Source organism: Phocoena phocoena, chromosome 3 (assembly GCF_963924675.1).
Source record: "Phocoena phocoena chromosome 3, mPhoPho1.1, whole genome shotgun sequence".
In the NCBI taxonomy this organism is placed as follows: Eukaryota; Metazoa; Chordata; class Mammalia; order Artiodactyla; family Phocoenidae; genus Phocoena; species Phocoena phocoena.
Window position 1 is genome coordinate 63,494,333 of NC_089221.1, and position 16,596 is coordinate 63,510,928.

Here is a 16,596-nt window from a genome sequence, read left to right on the forward strand (position 1 = left end):
CAACACTTTATGAGGTAAGTACTGTTACGCCTCTTCTTTTGAGGAGAAAGCTGAAGCACACAGAAGTAATGATCTGGTTATTCAGGTAGGAGTAGCATAGCTGGGATTTGAAACCAGGTGGTTTGGCTCTACATCCCATACTTAGAAGCACTGTGAATTGTTCTTCAAAGTTGCCATTGTGGAAAACTATATAATGATGCTTAAATTATTGACTTTATTCAAATTTTCATTTTTTAGAAATTGCCTTGATAGCCCATTTGTGAATCATGAATGAAAATAAATTCCACTAGTTCATAATTATACATATGTATTTTTAAAACTAAAATTGACATTCTCAATAGAAGGTATTCAGCATATAAAGCTCTAAATTTTATGTTTAAAAAATGTTAAAGGGGCTTCTCTCGTGGCTCAGTGGTTAAGAATTCGCCTGCCAATGCAGGGGACACGGGTTCGAGCCCTGGTCGGGGAAGATCCCACATGCTGTGGAGCAACTAAACCTGTGCACCACAACTACTGAGCCTGTGCTCTGGAGCCCGTGAGCCACAACTACTGAGTTCACGTGCCACAACTACTGAAGCCCACGCGTCTAGAGCCCGTGCTGTGCAACAAGAGAAGCTACCACAATGAGAAGCCTGCGCACCACAATGAAGACCCCGCTCGCCGCAATTAGAGAAAGCCCGCACACAGCAACAAAGACTCAACACAGCCAAAATCAAATGAATAAATAAAATTTAAAAACATAAAAAAAAAATTAAATATACACTTTTGTTTTTAGCATCTTTACCTGTGGGTAGGAGTACCAGTTATTTTGTGTTTCTGCCAAGGAGAGAGTAATTGATATAATCCCAAGAGTATTAAAATAAAAACCTTCAGGTGATTATGACTCATAAAATTTTAGAATTCAAAAGGAATTGGATAATTTCCTATGGTGTAAACAACTTAAGAAAGTAAATACCTTTCTTTTCCCACAAATAATTACTTTTAAATTATTTTTCCCTTTTTGTTTTGAATATTTTTAAGCCTCCAGAAAAATTTGAATAGTACAAGGAACAGCTGTATGTAGTTTTCCTAGATTGATCGGTTCTGCGAGATTTGTTTTATTCTGCCTTTTTCCTTCCCTATCCCTACTCTTTTCTGAGTGATATGAAAGAAGGTTGTTGACATCGTTGCACTTTACCCCACAACACATCAGTGCATTCCTCCTAAGAACAAGGATATTCTCTTGTATAACCAAAAAATATTGATCATGCCCAAGAAATTTAACATTAGTACAATACTGTTATCTGAAATGCAGTTCATTTTCAGTTGCAGTTCTTTAGTTGTCCAATGTCTTTATATAAAGCTTTTTTAAAAAGTAACTGTCTCTTAATTTGGTCTTTCCTACTGATAAACCAGAACATAGGTGGTCTCAAAGAGCCCTTTTTTATATATAGCACTCAGTTCAGTTAATCTTATCCTCCTTATGTTAGAGTTTGGATCTTTTATTGTTAGTGATTCTATAAATAGAAATTCTCCTGCCAAGTTTTTGCTGCTGATAAGAAGTATTGTGGTAGTTCAAATGCAGGAGACCAACCCTAATGTATATATGTGGTTTGTTTTTTTAAAAAATATGCATCATTATTACACATTTTTCCTAAAGCGTTCTCTAAGGAATCTCTTATGCCGAAAATGAATATTTTAAGATTCATTTAGAGCTAATGTGGCCTCGCTGAAAAAGTCAGTATTGTCATCTATTTATATATTTTTAGTGTTTTCTATTTGTAATCAGAAAATTATATCTTTAATCACTAAGGTATATTGTTTGTTTTCAGGAGATTAAACGATGAAAAGAATCTTCCTCTTGATGGTAAACGACAACGTTTCCATTCACCTCACCAAGAGCCAACTATAGTTAACCACATAGTGCCTTTATCAGGTGAAAGAAGATACTCAATGCCGCCATTGTTTCATACACACTATGTACCAGATATAGTCAGAGGTGTTCCACCTTTTCGAGAAATACCATTTTTAGAACCTAGAGAAATCACACTGCCTGAGGCCAAAGATAAGGTAATTTTAATGTAGATTTTAGTTTTATCTTTTGGGAAGTTAATATAAATAGTGTATTGAATGTATCAGAAATATCTAATGTCTTGGATTAAGTAGAACATGCCCCTTTTTGCACTATTTAAAGTACTATTCAGAGCTTTCTGTCTAAATTTGATTCTTTGATTTTTGTGAGCTGTTCTATGGAAATGCAGCTTTCATATCAGGATATCAGATTTTCTGTGATTCATAAAAATCTGGGATTAGAGCCTAAAACGTTTGATTTCTTAGTTTAGAGAATTCTGTTGTTACCTATTCTTATTACAGAAAAACAAGCTTTCATATGGATATTGTAGTAAAGTATTAAAAAGCATCTTTTGGGATATTTGTTTTTATCATGTGGTTTTTAATGTCAAAAATAGAGAACCCAGGAGTCAGTGAGAAAGTAATACTTCCAAAGGGATATGATCAGGAAAGATTTATCAAAAACATTATTTGTAAAAAAAATTTCAAATAAATGAAGCTCTTAAAATAATAATTCTTGGGAAATGACATTATCAGCATTGGGGAACAATGAGTTATTTAATACCAGTATTAGAAGCATATCTCTTCTCTCTCCCCATATTTAGAGAAACCTAAAAAAAAAATTCTGGGTAATTTAGAAGAGTTTATAATGTAAATATCTGCATTCTCTTGAATTGTCTGTGGCTTATATTTGTTGTTTTTGCATTTTCAAAGCTGCACTACTCGGGAGAAATATGACATTTGTAGGCTAAGGAGAAGGAGCCTGAAAAGAGTGTAGTGACTTTATTTTGGGTTCCTAGCAACCAGCATAGGTCTGGAACATAGTAAGTGTATAGAAATTGTTGGGTCAAAAAGGAACACTTGCTGCATTCCTTAGTTGTGCCGCTTTTTATTCTCCTATCATTCCCTTTTTTCTTTAATTGAGATGTAATTGTATCATAAAATTCTTTTTTTTTTTTTTTTTTTTTGGGCTGCGTTGGGTCTTCGTTGCTGCACACGGGCTTTCTCTAGTTGGGCAAGCGGGGGCTACTCTTCATTGTGGTGTGCGGACTTCTCATTGCAGTGGCTTCTCTTGTGGAGCACGGGCTCTAGGCGCGCAGGCTTCAGTAGTTGTGGCACATGGGCTTAGTTGCTCCATGGCATGTGGGATCTTCCCAGACCAGGGCTTGAACCCATGTCCCCTGCATTGGCAGGAGGATTCTTAACCACTGCCACGAGGGAAGTAAGTCCACGTAAAATTCACTCTTTTAAAGTGCATGATTCAGTGGTTTTTATTATATTCACAAGGTTGTGCAACCATTACCACTAATTCCAGGACCTTTTATCACCCCCAAAAGACACCTTGTACCCAGTAGCAGTTCCTTTCTCATCTCTGCCCCTCTCCCCCAGCCTCTGGCAACCACTAATCGATTTTTTATCAGTATGGATTTGTCTGTTTTGAACATTTCATATAAATGGAGTCATACAATATGTGGTCTTGATTCTTTCACTTAACATGTTTTCAAGATTCATCCATGTCGTAGCATTTCTCAGTTCTTTATTCCTTTTTATAGCTGAGTAATATTCCATTGTATAGATAAACCATATTTTATTTGTGCATTCCTCAGTTGATGGATTTTTGGGCTGTTTCCACTTTTTGACTATTCTGCTATATCTGTGTACAAGTTTTTGTGTGGACATGTTTTCATTTCTCTTGGGTCTATACCTAGGGGTGAAATTGCAGAGTTATGTAGTAGCTCTGTGTATATAACTTTTTGAGGAATTGCCAACATATTTTCTAAAGTGGCTGCACCGTTTTACATTTCTACCAGCAGTGTGTGCGTGTTCCAGTTTCTTCACATCTTTGCCAACACTTTTTATTGTTTGTCTTCTTGATTATAACCAGGTGGGTTATAACCTAGTGGGTGTGAAATGGTATCTCATTTTGATTTTGGTTTGCATTTCCCTAATGACTAATGATGTTGATCATCTTTTCATTTGTGTGTTGGAATGTGTATCTTCTTTGGAGAATTGTCTATTCAGATCCTTTGTCCATTTTTAAATTGTTTTTGTTTTTTTTGTTGAGTTGTAAGAGTTGTTTATATGTTCTGAATACTAGACTTTTATCAGATAGATGATTTGCAAATATATTCTTCCATTCTGTGGTGTCTCCTTTTACTTTCTTGGTGGTCTCCTTTGAAGCGCAAAAGCTTTTTTCATTTTGACGAAGTCCAATTTGTTTTTCTTTGGTTGCTTGAGCTTCTGGTGGCATATCTAAGAAATCATTGCCTAATCCAGGGTCACAAAAATTAATGCCTCCATGTTATTCTAAGAGTTTTATAGTGTTCTTAGATTTAGGTCTTTGATCCATTTTGAGTTAATCTTTATATATGATGTGAAGTAGGGGATCTCACTTAATTTTTTGCTCTTGGTCCAATTGTCCCAGCACTGTTTAAGAAAAAGGCTGTCATTGTTTTCTTACTGTGAAGTAGGAAAAGCATTTAGTCAATACCAGTGGGAGGAAGGAAAAAGCAGAGTGACTAACTTGGGATGTTTTGGTACCCCCCCACCCCCCCTCGACTGTTTGTCCTTTCTTTGCTTTCTCATTTTAAAGAAACTCATGTAATACTATATTGTGAAAGCCTGTGGTATAAATCACATGAGACCAATTCTTTGAATGACGATATACCAACCTTTTACTACGTGTGGGTTTTTGATATATACATGCAGGTAGGCCCATTTTTTATGGAATATGTTATGCATGAGTATTGAAGTTCTCTATTTTTGCATTTATTTATTTGTATGTTTGTAATAGTTAATTCTTAGAACTAACTAAATAACTACTAGTTCTGCATATGGATCAGGGATATACTGAGTCTCAGTAAATGTAATAACATGATTCACATTAGTCAGTATAAATCATCTAGTAAAGTATGGTTCCATATCAGTAACTTTTTCTTTGCTTAGTAGCATAGAAAAAGATTGTCCTAAATCTTATGTTTTTGGCATAAGCACTTATCTCAAGGGATAAAGATAATATTCTGTTGTTAAACCAATTTCTTTGAGTGCTACTCTGTACTTGCCTAGTTGTGGGAGAAAGAAGGCAAGTAGTTAGTTCTGTGTCCATTCTTTAAGTGAACACTTTTTAAGAAAACTAATATTTATTGATGTCTCTTCTCTTCTAGGCATTCTACATATGCTATATTATTTAGTCTTTTCAACAACCCCATGACATGGATATTATCCTAATTTTACTGAGACTCAGAAAGCTAAATAACTTGCTCAAGGTCACAGCTAGTAAGTGACAGAACCAAGATTTGACCCTCATCTCTAATAATATAAACAGGAGGAACTTAAGATGCTTAAAATCAAGAGTAGGGAGATGACATTCTTAGAACTGACTATAATAACTGGTAATCTGTGGCAGTAATAGCTAATGTTTACTGAGTGTTTTTCTTTGCCAACAGTGTGCTCAGTAGTTTGTATGGTTTACCTTTGTTTATCTCTGCTGGATTGTAAAATGAGTGGGAGGTTCAGTGAGAAATAAAAGTGGAGCAGTAGTTTGAGGCTTTGAATGCACGGTAGAATGCCATTGAAGGTTTTTGAGTAGAGGACTATCCCAATTAGATTTGCATTTTTGGGAAGATAGTTCTTAGAGTATAGTGGAGTTTGGTTTGGAATAGGAGGGCCTGGAAGTTGGATGATTACCTTGAAGGCTATTAATTATCAAATTCTTTCGGATGAGAGGTGCTGAAGCTTTCAGTTACAGTGGATGATTGTGGAAAAGATGTGAGAGACCATGCATAAGGAAAATTGATAGATGTGTGGAATGATTGAATATAGGGGAGAGAGGGAGAGAGAGAGAGATATCAATAACTTTAATGATTTGATTCTGGACTGTTAACAGAGATAAGGAACTCAGATTTTGGGTGTATAAGCTGATTGAGGAAGTAGTCAAGAGTTTTTTTGAACTATGGGGAAATCTGCTGTAACGTTTGTGCTCTTGAAAGACCTCATGTTCTGCAGATTGCACACTAAGAATATAGGGCTATGGGAAAATAGGGCTGGAGGACATTACTCAAAACCTAAACAGTTTTGTAACCAGAACGCTATCAAGAATAAGAATTGATATCTTAGGAAATGACTTGGACAGACCAGGTAGGTGGCTTAGCATGGTTGGATGCTGCTGCATGGGATATTAAAAATATACATTACAGAGTTGAGATGTGCTGGCTTGTGGAGGGCACTGAGACAAGGCAGTTAAAAGTGGCGCTCTGAGTCAGTGAGTCTGCTGTTAAGATAGACTCAGAAGGAAATACACCAGCAGAGAGCTGTGTGAGTCTGGGGGTATGCCTATCAAGTGGGAACCCTGGATATGGATGCTTATTTTTAGTTGTCTTAGATCTATAAGGACTCCTGCCTGTGAGCAGCCAAGCTGAGGGCTTTTTTTTTTTTCTTGTAAGGTTATAATTCCACAATTTCAGCTCCACATACAAGTCAACCCAATTGATACTGTTCCCTTATTTACCAATCATCTGTAAGCTAATCAGTATTGTAGGAAAACATGTTGTAGCTGAACTGGCCATATATATTTCAGAAGCAAGGCTGGGGCCAGAGATATGAATCCTGAAGTCACCTGAAATAGAAGTGACAATTGAAACTCCTGAAGTAGATTAGATTCTGTATTTTCTTAGTATCCAGCAAATATTTGTGAGTGACAGCTATATGCTACAACGTTGTGCCAAAACATTTTGGTAAACGTACATGGTCTCTTTAACATGTACATACAGTATAGTGAGAGGGAGAGCCATTAAAAAATAATCATGCAAATCACAGTTTTATTTATATATAAGTGCTGTAAAGGAAAATTGCAGAGTGGTAAGAGAATTTATTTGAAATTTCAGTGATGGTCTAGAGGAGGTAATGTTTGAGCTGAGATCTGACGGGTGAGTAGGAGTTAACTAGTGAAAGAGTAGTAGGGGTGGAGAGAATGCTTTAGAGAGAGGGAACAGTGTATTTGAGGGTCCGAAAAATTGTAGAAGGGAGCATGGAGTATGCAAAGAACTGAAAGGAGGCCAAGGTGGCTAGAGTTTGATTGGTTTAGGAGTTTTTTAAGCAGGAAAGAGATGAGTTAAAATTATTCTGACTTCATTTTAAGCAGTTGAACAAGTGTGGGTGTAGGGAATTTATGGTTGTGAAAGGTAATGGTGCCTTGAATTAGGAAGTGCTGGTAGTTAAGATGAAGAAAAACTGGATTTAAGCTTTTTTGGGGGAAGTGAAATTGATAGGATTTGATGATGGATTAGAGATTAGGTCATCTAAGCATCTGCATCATGGGATGTTTAGCCACATTCCTGGCTTCAACTCACTAGATGCCACTCATCGCTGGTTATGACAACTAAAAATATCTATAGATACTGCCAGATGTCCCCTGGGGGGCAGAATTGCCTCTAGTTGAGAACTGCTGGTTTAGGTAGAGAAGAAAATATTGAAGATTACTCCCAGATTTCTGGCTTCTATAACTGGATGCATGGTGATACCATTCACTGAGACAGAACAAAATGCAAGAGGAGCAAGCTTTAGGAGTATGTGAATTTAATAGGAATTGAAGGGTGAGCAGGGATGTCATGAGTTCTGTGGACATGTTGTCTTAAATGTGCATTTGAAACATCAAATTAGATATTTAGAGTTGATAGTTTAATACATATAGATCTGGAATTAAGAGGAAAGGTATTGACCAGAAGTGTACATTTGTTGATCATTGGCATGTAGATGATAATTGAAGCCAAGAGGATGGGTATGATTGTCTAGGGGGAGTGGTGAGCCTGGATCCAAGACTGATTGAAATAGGTTGAGGAAAGGGTAGGAAAACAGATATGGAAACTAAGCTTATTTACAATTGTTTTGGGAAGTTTGGCTTTGAAGAGGAGGAGCCAAAGATGGGAAGTTGGAACAAAGGAATTTTTTTGTTTTGTTTTTGAGGTGGAAGAAACTTTAAGCACATATAAATGTTTATGGGAAAGATTCCTTAGAAGGTGGAAAGGGCATGGGTCCTGCCTATAGGTAGAGTGATTGGCTTTAGGTGAGAGAAAAGCTTTTTGGAACTGGAGGATATAGGAGGAGAGGATAGGTGTAGGTAAAAGAAAGATAGGTAGATTTGTACATATGGTATGGAGAAGTTAATGGAGTTTCCATAGTTGAGTGGCTTCTTCATGTTTTCTCTCTGAATTACTATGCAAGGTTATCTGTTGAGAGTAGAGAAGATGAAATGGGATGTCTGAGGTTTAAGAATAGTGGAGAAGGTTTGAAACAGTATGTGCTGGGTAGTGTAAAGAGCTCACTTAACATTGGTAATAATGAATTTACTATTAATAATAATAAATCAGTCAGCTGCTTTAGTAAGTTCCAGGGAAATATTTTGTTAGTAGAAGTTTTAATTAGTTAGAGAATTAAACCTAAAAAATTAAATTTTTGAAAATGAGTACCTTCTGAGTTTAAATTTTTCCTCCATTTTAAAGTCTTTTCTCTGTTCTTCAAGTTGCTATATTAGCAAACAGAACTCTTCTCAGTAAAAAAAATCTGAGGTACTTTTCTGGATTTTAACTTTTATTTCATTCTAGTTTTTAGGTGAAGATATGGTTGCCTGAACAAAAAAGAGGCTTGTAGAGGAATCAGAATTATCTGAACTCCTGAATTCCATCTATAATAACTGATTTTTGAAAATTCTGGGTAGTTTGAAGGTATTATGTGAATTGAAGTAATTGATTTTGAATTTTGAGTTGAGATGAGGATAGGTTGAGGTTTTCTTGGTACTGAGTATAAAGTAAAAGGATGATTATGAATGAATTGTTCAAGATTTCTTGTGTAATGTTCAGTTTTGGAAAGGAGCAAATTTTATGGAACCTCTTGACACCCTAGGAGGAACCATTTGGGGACAGTTATCTTGCAGATTTTTCAGAGGCTCTATCTTTAAAATTTTCAATATTCTACCTTATTTAGAAACAGAACAAATGTATATGCCCATATCTCCTATCAGTTTTTTTCCAGCTTTACTGAGATATGAGTAACAAATAAAAATTGTATATATTTAAAGTATACATGATGTTTTGATGTATGTATATATTGTGAAATGATTACCATAATCAAGATAATTAAGGTGATATTCATCACCTCACAGTTATATTTTTTTGTGATGAGAACACTTGAAATCTACTCTCAGCAAATTTCAAGTGTACAATACATTATTATTAACTGAACATATTCACTGTAATTGTACATTATGTCTCCAGAAGTTATTCATCTTATAACTGAAAGTTTATATCCTTTGAGCAGTATTTCCCCATTTTCCTCATCCTACTCCTCAGCCCCTAATAACTGCCATTCCACTCTCTGCTACTGTGAATTTGACTTTTTTAGAGTCCACATATAAGTGAGGTCATGCAGTATTTGTCTTTCTGTGTCTAGCTCATTTCATTTAGCATAATGTCTTCCAGGTTCATCCATGTTGCAAATGGCAGAATTTCCTTCCTTTTTTAAAGCCAAATAATATTCCATTGTGTATGTGTACATGCACACACACACACACAATTTTCTTTATCCATTCATCCATCAGTGGACACACTTAGGTTTTCTCCATATCTTGGCTACTGTGAATAATGCTGCAATGAACATGGGAGTGCAGATTCCTTGTTGAGATAGAGACTTTTTTCCTTTAGATATATACCCAGAAGTGGGATAGCTAGAACATATGGTAGTTCTATTTTTAATTTTTTGAGGAATCTCCTTGCTGTTTTCCAATATGGTTGTACTTCCTATGAATACTGTGTAAGGGTTCCCTTTTCTCCACATCCTCGCCAACACTTATCTTTTGACTTTTTGGTAATAGCCATCTTAACAAGTGTGAGGCGATATCTCATTGTGGTTTTTTTTTAAAATTTATTAATTAATTAATTTTTGGCTTGTTGGGTCTTCGTTTCTGTGCGAGGGCTTTCTCTAGTTGCGGCAAGCGGGGGCCACTCTTCATCGCAGTGCGCGGGCCTCTCACTATCGTGGCCTCTGTTGTTGCAGAGCACAGGCTCCAGACGTGCAGGCTCAGTAGTTGTGGCTCACAGGCCTAGTTGCGCCACGGCACGTGGGATCTTCCGAGACCAGGGCTCGAACCCGTGTCCCCTGCATTGGCAGGCAGATTCTCAACCACAGCGCCACCAGGGAAGCGCCTCATTGTGGTTTTGATTTTCATTTTCCTGATGCTAAGTAATACTGAACATCTTTTCGTGTACCTGTTGGACATTTGTATGTCTTCTTTGGAAAAATGTCTCTTTAGGTCCTTTGTCCATTTTTAAATTGGGTCATTTGTATTTTTGCTACTGAGTTGTATGAGTTTCTTATATATTTTGGATATTAACCCCTTCTCAGATATATATGGTTTGCAAATATTTTCTCCCATTCTTTATGCTGCTTTTTCATATTGTTGATTTTTTTTGCTGTACAGAAACTTTTATTTGATGTAGCTCCGCTTGTTGATTTTCACTTTTGTTGCCTATGCTTTTGGTGTCAAATCTGAAAAATCATTGTCAAGACCAAGGTCATGGAGCTTTCCCCTTATGTTTTCTTATATGAGTTTTACAGTTTCAGGTCTTACAATTAAATCTTTAATCCGTTTTGAGTTGATTTTTGTGTATGGTGTAAGGTAAGGGCCCATTTTCATTCTTTTGCATGGGGATATCCAGGTTTCCCAACACTGTTGAAGACTGTGCTTTTTCTGTTGTATAGTCTTGACACCTTTTAGTTAACCATATGTGCATGGGTTTTTTCCTGGACTGTCTATTATGTTCATTGGTCTGTGTGTCCATTTTTATGCCAGTACTATACTGTTTTGATTACTATAGCTTTGTAATAGAATTTGAAATCAGAAAGTGCCATGCGTCCAGCTTTGTTCTTCTTGCTTAAAACTGCTGTAGCTATTCTGGGTCATTGGTGGTTCCATGTGAATTTTAGGATTGCTTTTTCTATTTCTGTGTGAAATGCCACTGGAATTTTGATAGGCATTGCATTGAATCTGTAGATAGCTTTGGGTACTGTGAACATTTTAACAATTTTGATTCTTCGGATCCATGAATGGGATATCTTTTCATTTATTTGTAGTCTTTAATTTCTCTCACCAGTGTTTTATAGTTTTCAGTGTACAGATCTTTTACCTCCTTGGTTAAATTTATTCTTGGGGCTCTATCTTTATAATGTATGTGTCTGTCAAAAATGTTTTAAAGCCACTGAGATGTAAATTTATGTAGAAAATCTAGACCAGGACTCAGCACAAGAGATCCTCAAATGAAAGCTTGTTTTGTTTGTTTTTTTCCATCCTCCTTTTATTAGGCAATTCTTTCTTGGCTAAGTTCAGATAATAGCATGTGCCTAAAAGCAGTCAGGGTTCAGGGAAAAAAATCAGTAATTCAAACTGCCTAATCAGTGTACCAGTTGATAAATTAATCAAGAGATTAATTTATCTTGATTAAGATAAGCCAATGAAAGCTTATCTTAATTGGCTTATTATCTTGTAAGCCAGTGAAGGCTCTACATTGTGGCCACACACACAAAAAAACCATAGTAATTTAACACATTAATAAAGAGTGGGTTGTTTTCAGCATGACATTTTCCTGATTCTATTTTATTTAATTTGAAGAGAAAGGGAATTCAGTATCAAGAATGAATTTAAACTTTTATTTCATAACTAGCTTTATTTTACTCAGTAATTGGTACTAGCTTTTTCTACAGTTACATGTATAACAAAGATTGTGGCAATGAGAGAGCCTGAGGAATTGCTAGTTTTTGTTGAAGTGTTTGTGAACTAATGACCTATTTTCTGTATGATATTTAATTTTATTTCTCCTGTCTTGAAAGCTCATTGCTAATTTGTGTTTGTTGTTTGTAGATAGCACTTATATTTAGCCCAACCCTGTTACCAATTTTCATGTGTTATAGTAAGTGATCAGGTCTTGATACTCCCAGCTGAAAGGTTTTTTCACTTTCTTTTACATGGGGACCCAGCTAACAGGGACAAATGGAGAATCTGCTGAGAATACCATGCAAAAGTTACACCTTAAGCTTTCTCTACTGACACATTTAAAAACTTTTCTGAATCTAAATCCATACTTAACTTGTCTTTAAGTGGTTGTTGATCTTGTGTTGATCTCAGACAACGATAACTTTATTGGTAATTTGGTTTGAGCCTGAGTTTGAGGACAGGTTATAATATTTTTTAGAAAAAAGGAACATTGATATTTGGAACAAATATTAATTTAAATATTTTAAACTATTATGTAAATCTTATTTTTTATACAATTTTGAGAAGATATAATTTTTATATACGGTGAGAAATAGATATCTTCTATAATTAATTTTAAATTAAAGTAATAGATCTTGGCAGGCAGCCTAAACTGGTAGTATTATAGAGATTTAAACAACTTTAGGAATAATGTATTTTACAGATCCTTTGTTGCAATAGTTTTTTTTTTTAAACTAATGATTAGGAAGACTTTACTTTCGAATGAAACAAAAACAAAGTCTTGAAATGCCGTTATGCATAGTCAGCTTATTACATATATGATCTAAATATTTGATGCTTGATATTCAGCCAAGGAGATTTCATATCATACATTCCTCTATTTTTCCAGAATTATAAGACCATTGAGCCATCTTCTGAAATATTTCTCTAAATTTAAGCAAGAGAAGTCTTGTTTCAGCATATATGTGCATTTCTTTTGAGTTTTTGTCTTATTTGGACTCTATATGTCTGGTGTAGGATAATCAATAAGGCGGCTGGATAGGGAGGAAAATTCATTTGTATAACAATCTACTAGGTCTCCATTATAATAGTACTTGAGAGAGAAGAAATGTTCTACGAATGTAGAAAAAAGAAGAGGAGCAAATATATGGAATTTCGTATTTTCTACCTAGTCATACATTTTTTCATATGTGAATGTTTCTACATGAACATGATCATTCAGATGAAAAAATTTTTTAAGTATAATAACATTTCATTTGGGCATTGCTGTGAAGAAATTTCTTCCTTGCTTTTTTTTTTTGTTTTTTTTTTTTTGGCCACACTGTGCGGCTTGCAGTATCTTAGTTCCCGGACCAGGGATTGAACCTGGGCAACCCGCAGTGAAAGCGCCAAGTCTTAATCACTGCACCGCCAGGGAATTCCCAAGAAATTTATTTCTTTTTGTTATTCAACAAATGTTGAGTACCTACTCTGACTTGTAGTCGTTTTGATCTGCCTAACGGATTCTCTAGATCATGGGGTTGGCAAAACTTTTTCTATAAAGGGCCAGTTAGTAAATATTTTAGATATATGAGCTACATGGCCCCCCTGTCACATTTTCTTTTCTTTTCTTTCTTTTTTAAACAATGCTTTAAAAATGTATGGATCATTTTTAGTTTGCTGGCCCTACAGAACAGGCCAGAGGCAGTATTTGGCCTGCAGGGCCAACTACTAAGTGGATTAATACTAATTAACACTAATACCCTGCTCTGAGTGGATAAAACTTAATTATTCAAGTGCCATTTAAAATTTTATATTAACCATTCTAACTGGAAGCCTTTTTCAAGTCTTTTTGTAAAGATGGATGCCTTTTTAAAAAAGCTTCTTAAAAGTAAAGCTTTTTATTATGGAAAGTATCAAATATATACAGAAATAGAATATAGTATTATAAATCCTCATAACACCAAGCTTTAACAATTACTGACATTTGACCAATCTTATTTTGTCTATACCTCCCTCCCTTACTAGTTTGAAGCAAATTCCAGGTGTCATCATTTCATTCATAAATATTTCAGTATTCTGTTTTGTTATTATTTTTGTCTCTCCTTTTCCCAGGGCTATACTGTTTTGATTACTGTAGTTGTATGGTTAAGTCTAGAAGTTAGGTATGGTAAATCCTTCAACTTTTTTCTTCTATCTCTCCATTTATTTAGGTGTTTAATTTCTCTCATCAATATTTATAATTTTCAGTGTACAGGTTTTGTATATCTTTTGTTTAATATATTTCCAAGTATTTCATATTTTTAACTGCTTTTGATAACTTAAAAAATGTAAATTCCCAATTATTTTTTGCTGGTATGTATACTTTATAGTCAGTTATCTTTTTAGGAAATTAAAACATGAGAGTAAAAGCCTTGGTTCTATATATTATATTAAAATGTTCATTAGTTTTGTGGGCATATCTTTCTGGTATGCTTTGTTATCTGTAGGAATGTTACTCTTCTCATTTTTTTAATAAAAACTTTGTATGTGAATTGACTAGAATCCTTTTTAGACATTATTTCTTCAAATATTATTTTTCTGTCCTCCCATTCTCACCTCTCTTTTTGAGATTCCAGTTCCTTTCTGTTTAAGTGAGGCGACTTTTCCTATACTACTTTTAGATGAGGATAAGCTAGCTTTGCTAGGTTTGTGGCTGTAGGAATCCTCTTCTGTTGCTATTTAGTATTCAAAAATATACTTTCTGAGACCTTTTCTCTTCTCCTTCCCTGCTTTTATCTAGTTTGGGTTTTTCACTTTCTACAATATTAACGTTTTTGGTTAGATAATCTTTGCTGTGGGGAATTGTCCTGTGCATTGTAGGATGTTTAGTGGCATCCTGGCCTCTACCTGCTGGTTGCCAGTGACCACCCTGTCGTACCCATTCCCCCAAATATGATAACCAAAACTGTTTCCAGACATTGTCACATGTCGTCTGGAAGTCAGAATCATTCTAGTTTTAGACTTTCTTTCCTTTATACCTAATGGCTCTGTGCTACTTAGTTTAGATTTCTCTTACTGGCAATTTCTGCTTGGTATGTTGCTGTGTTTTAGAAGGGAGTTTCACTTAGCTTTGAGATTTCTGATCTTTGTGTGATCCTCTTGCATTTACTTATGAGTTGTAGCCTGTGAAGCTCCCTCCCAGTTTTGGTTGCTATTCCACACCAAGTTGGACCTGCCAATTTAAGGAAGGGGGTGGGAAGTAGTACCTCTAGGCAGTTTGATTTCTGGATGTTCTGGCTTTGGGGCTGTCCCAGATCCCTTTCGTCTTCTTTCTGTTATGTTCTGATACCATGTGGGTCTTGCTGCTATTGGTGTTGGGTCCTAACTGCCAGTATTTTAGGGTTCATGAGTAATTTATAGTCAATTGTGCTATATTCGTTGGCCATTTTTATTTTGTTCTGGTTTGGTTTGATCTGTTTGTTTTATTTTCCTAGTTGCTTTGTCTTTTTGGGGGGGTGATGGCTACTCAGGGATATTAAATAATTATGTCTCTTTCACTGCCAAGTTGCCCAGACTGCCTCTGCCTTCTTAAAATGAGTATTCTAAACATGATTAAAGAAACTGTTTTAAATGATGGGTGAGACTTGTGCCTGGTCATGGACTTGGGGAATGGCCTAGAGAGGGAGAGGTTGAAAATGCAAAAGACAGACCAAAAAACTGATGGAATATTTGTGCCCTAGAGGCTACCAGAAGGGATGGATACAGAAGTATTGATAGAGGGATTAACTTTGAACCGAGGAAGAGGACAGTTTGACAGGAGAGGTAAGGAGATGAGATTTCATACAGATAGTAGTTTGCAAGTTTGTAGTTAGGAAGCTGAGGAATGTCACATTTGGTATCCTCAGTTTTCTTAGTAAACTTTAATGTGAAGTTATCTGCTAAAGAAAGTGAGATAAGTGTAGGGAACTTGAGGAAAGGTGTAAACATTTTGGAATGCTGATGGTGAAAAAAGGAAGCAATATCTAACCAGAGACATGGAAGTAATTGCTGAGAGATGCTAAGGGTCAATCTTAGGTTTGTTCTTAAACTATAAATTTGAAAGATACCAATTTTGTGATTTTCTTTTTAAGTTAGCAGCTCAGATATAAGAGCAGAGAAGGTAGTTGTTTGTAGTGAACCTAAAATTAGGATTTTGTTAGAGCATGACAAGTGTGTAATGTTGTTAAGGCATGATAAAAATGAGTGGTTCAAGGGATGCATTGTGGGGTATAGACTGCGTAGAGAAGGAAATCATGCTATTTCAGGAGCTGTTGGGTTGGGAGAAAAGGGAGGATTCAAGAGAATCCAGGTCTGTGTGGTTCTAGAGAAGGTATGAGGAGGGTAAGAAAGTGAAAATTGGACAGGAGATTGAAGCCAAGATAGTATATTGGAATTTTAAATTTCAGAGGTAAAGAAGTTCTGTTTTACTGTAAAGACCATGATATGGCTCTGGGAGTGTAACACTGATAAAAAATATTAAAGTAAAAGAAGTTCAGAAATGCTGGGAGTATGTTATGATACTTAGCCCATTTTAGGTAAGGGTGTCACCTGTGGTGATGGCAAGAGATCAGTTGGAGGGGAAAGTGTGAACCAGATAGGTAGATAAACAGGGAGATCTGTCCATAGATGGCCACAGGAAGGCAGGGTTCAGGGCGGTGTTGTAAGAATAGGGAAGAGGGTGGTTTGCATGAGCATAGACAACCAGGGACTTTTCTTCTAAAGTCTGTTGTATTTGGTATTTGTGGTATGAATACCAGGGGTTGCGTAAACTTCTTTAAAAGGCCAGA

The 16,596-nt window shown here is 35.7% G+C and overlaps 1 protein-coding gene across 15 annotated transcripts in view; it reads left to right on the plus strand.

Moving 5' to 3' along the window:
* TENT2 (terminal nucleotidyltransferase 2) overlaps positions 1–16,596 on the plus strand; it is a 56,919-nt gene that overhangs the window by 7,552 nt on the left and 32,771 nt on the right. For 11 of the 15 annotated variants that reach the window (XM_065875582.1, XM_065875583.1, XM_065875580.1 and 8 more), the window contains one exon: positions 1,812–2,049. The exons of 1 other annotated variant lie outside the window; for it this stretch is intronic. In XM_065875582.1, coding sequence (XP_065731654.1) covers positions 1,812–2,049 — 238 coding nt within the window. The remainder of the gene's footprint in view (positions 1–1,811; positions 2,050–16,596) is intronic. 3 more of the 15 variants (XM_065875585.1, XM_065875579.1, XM_065875587.1) reach the window with 1 other exon arrangement.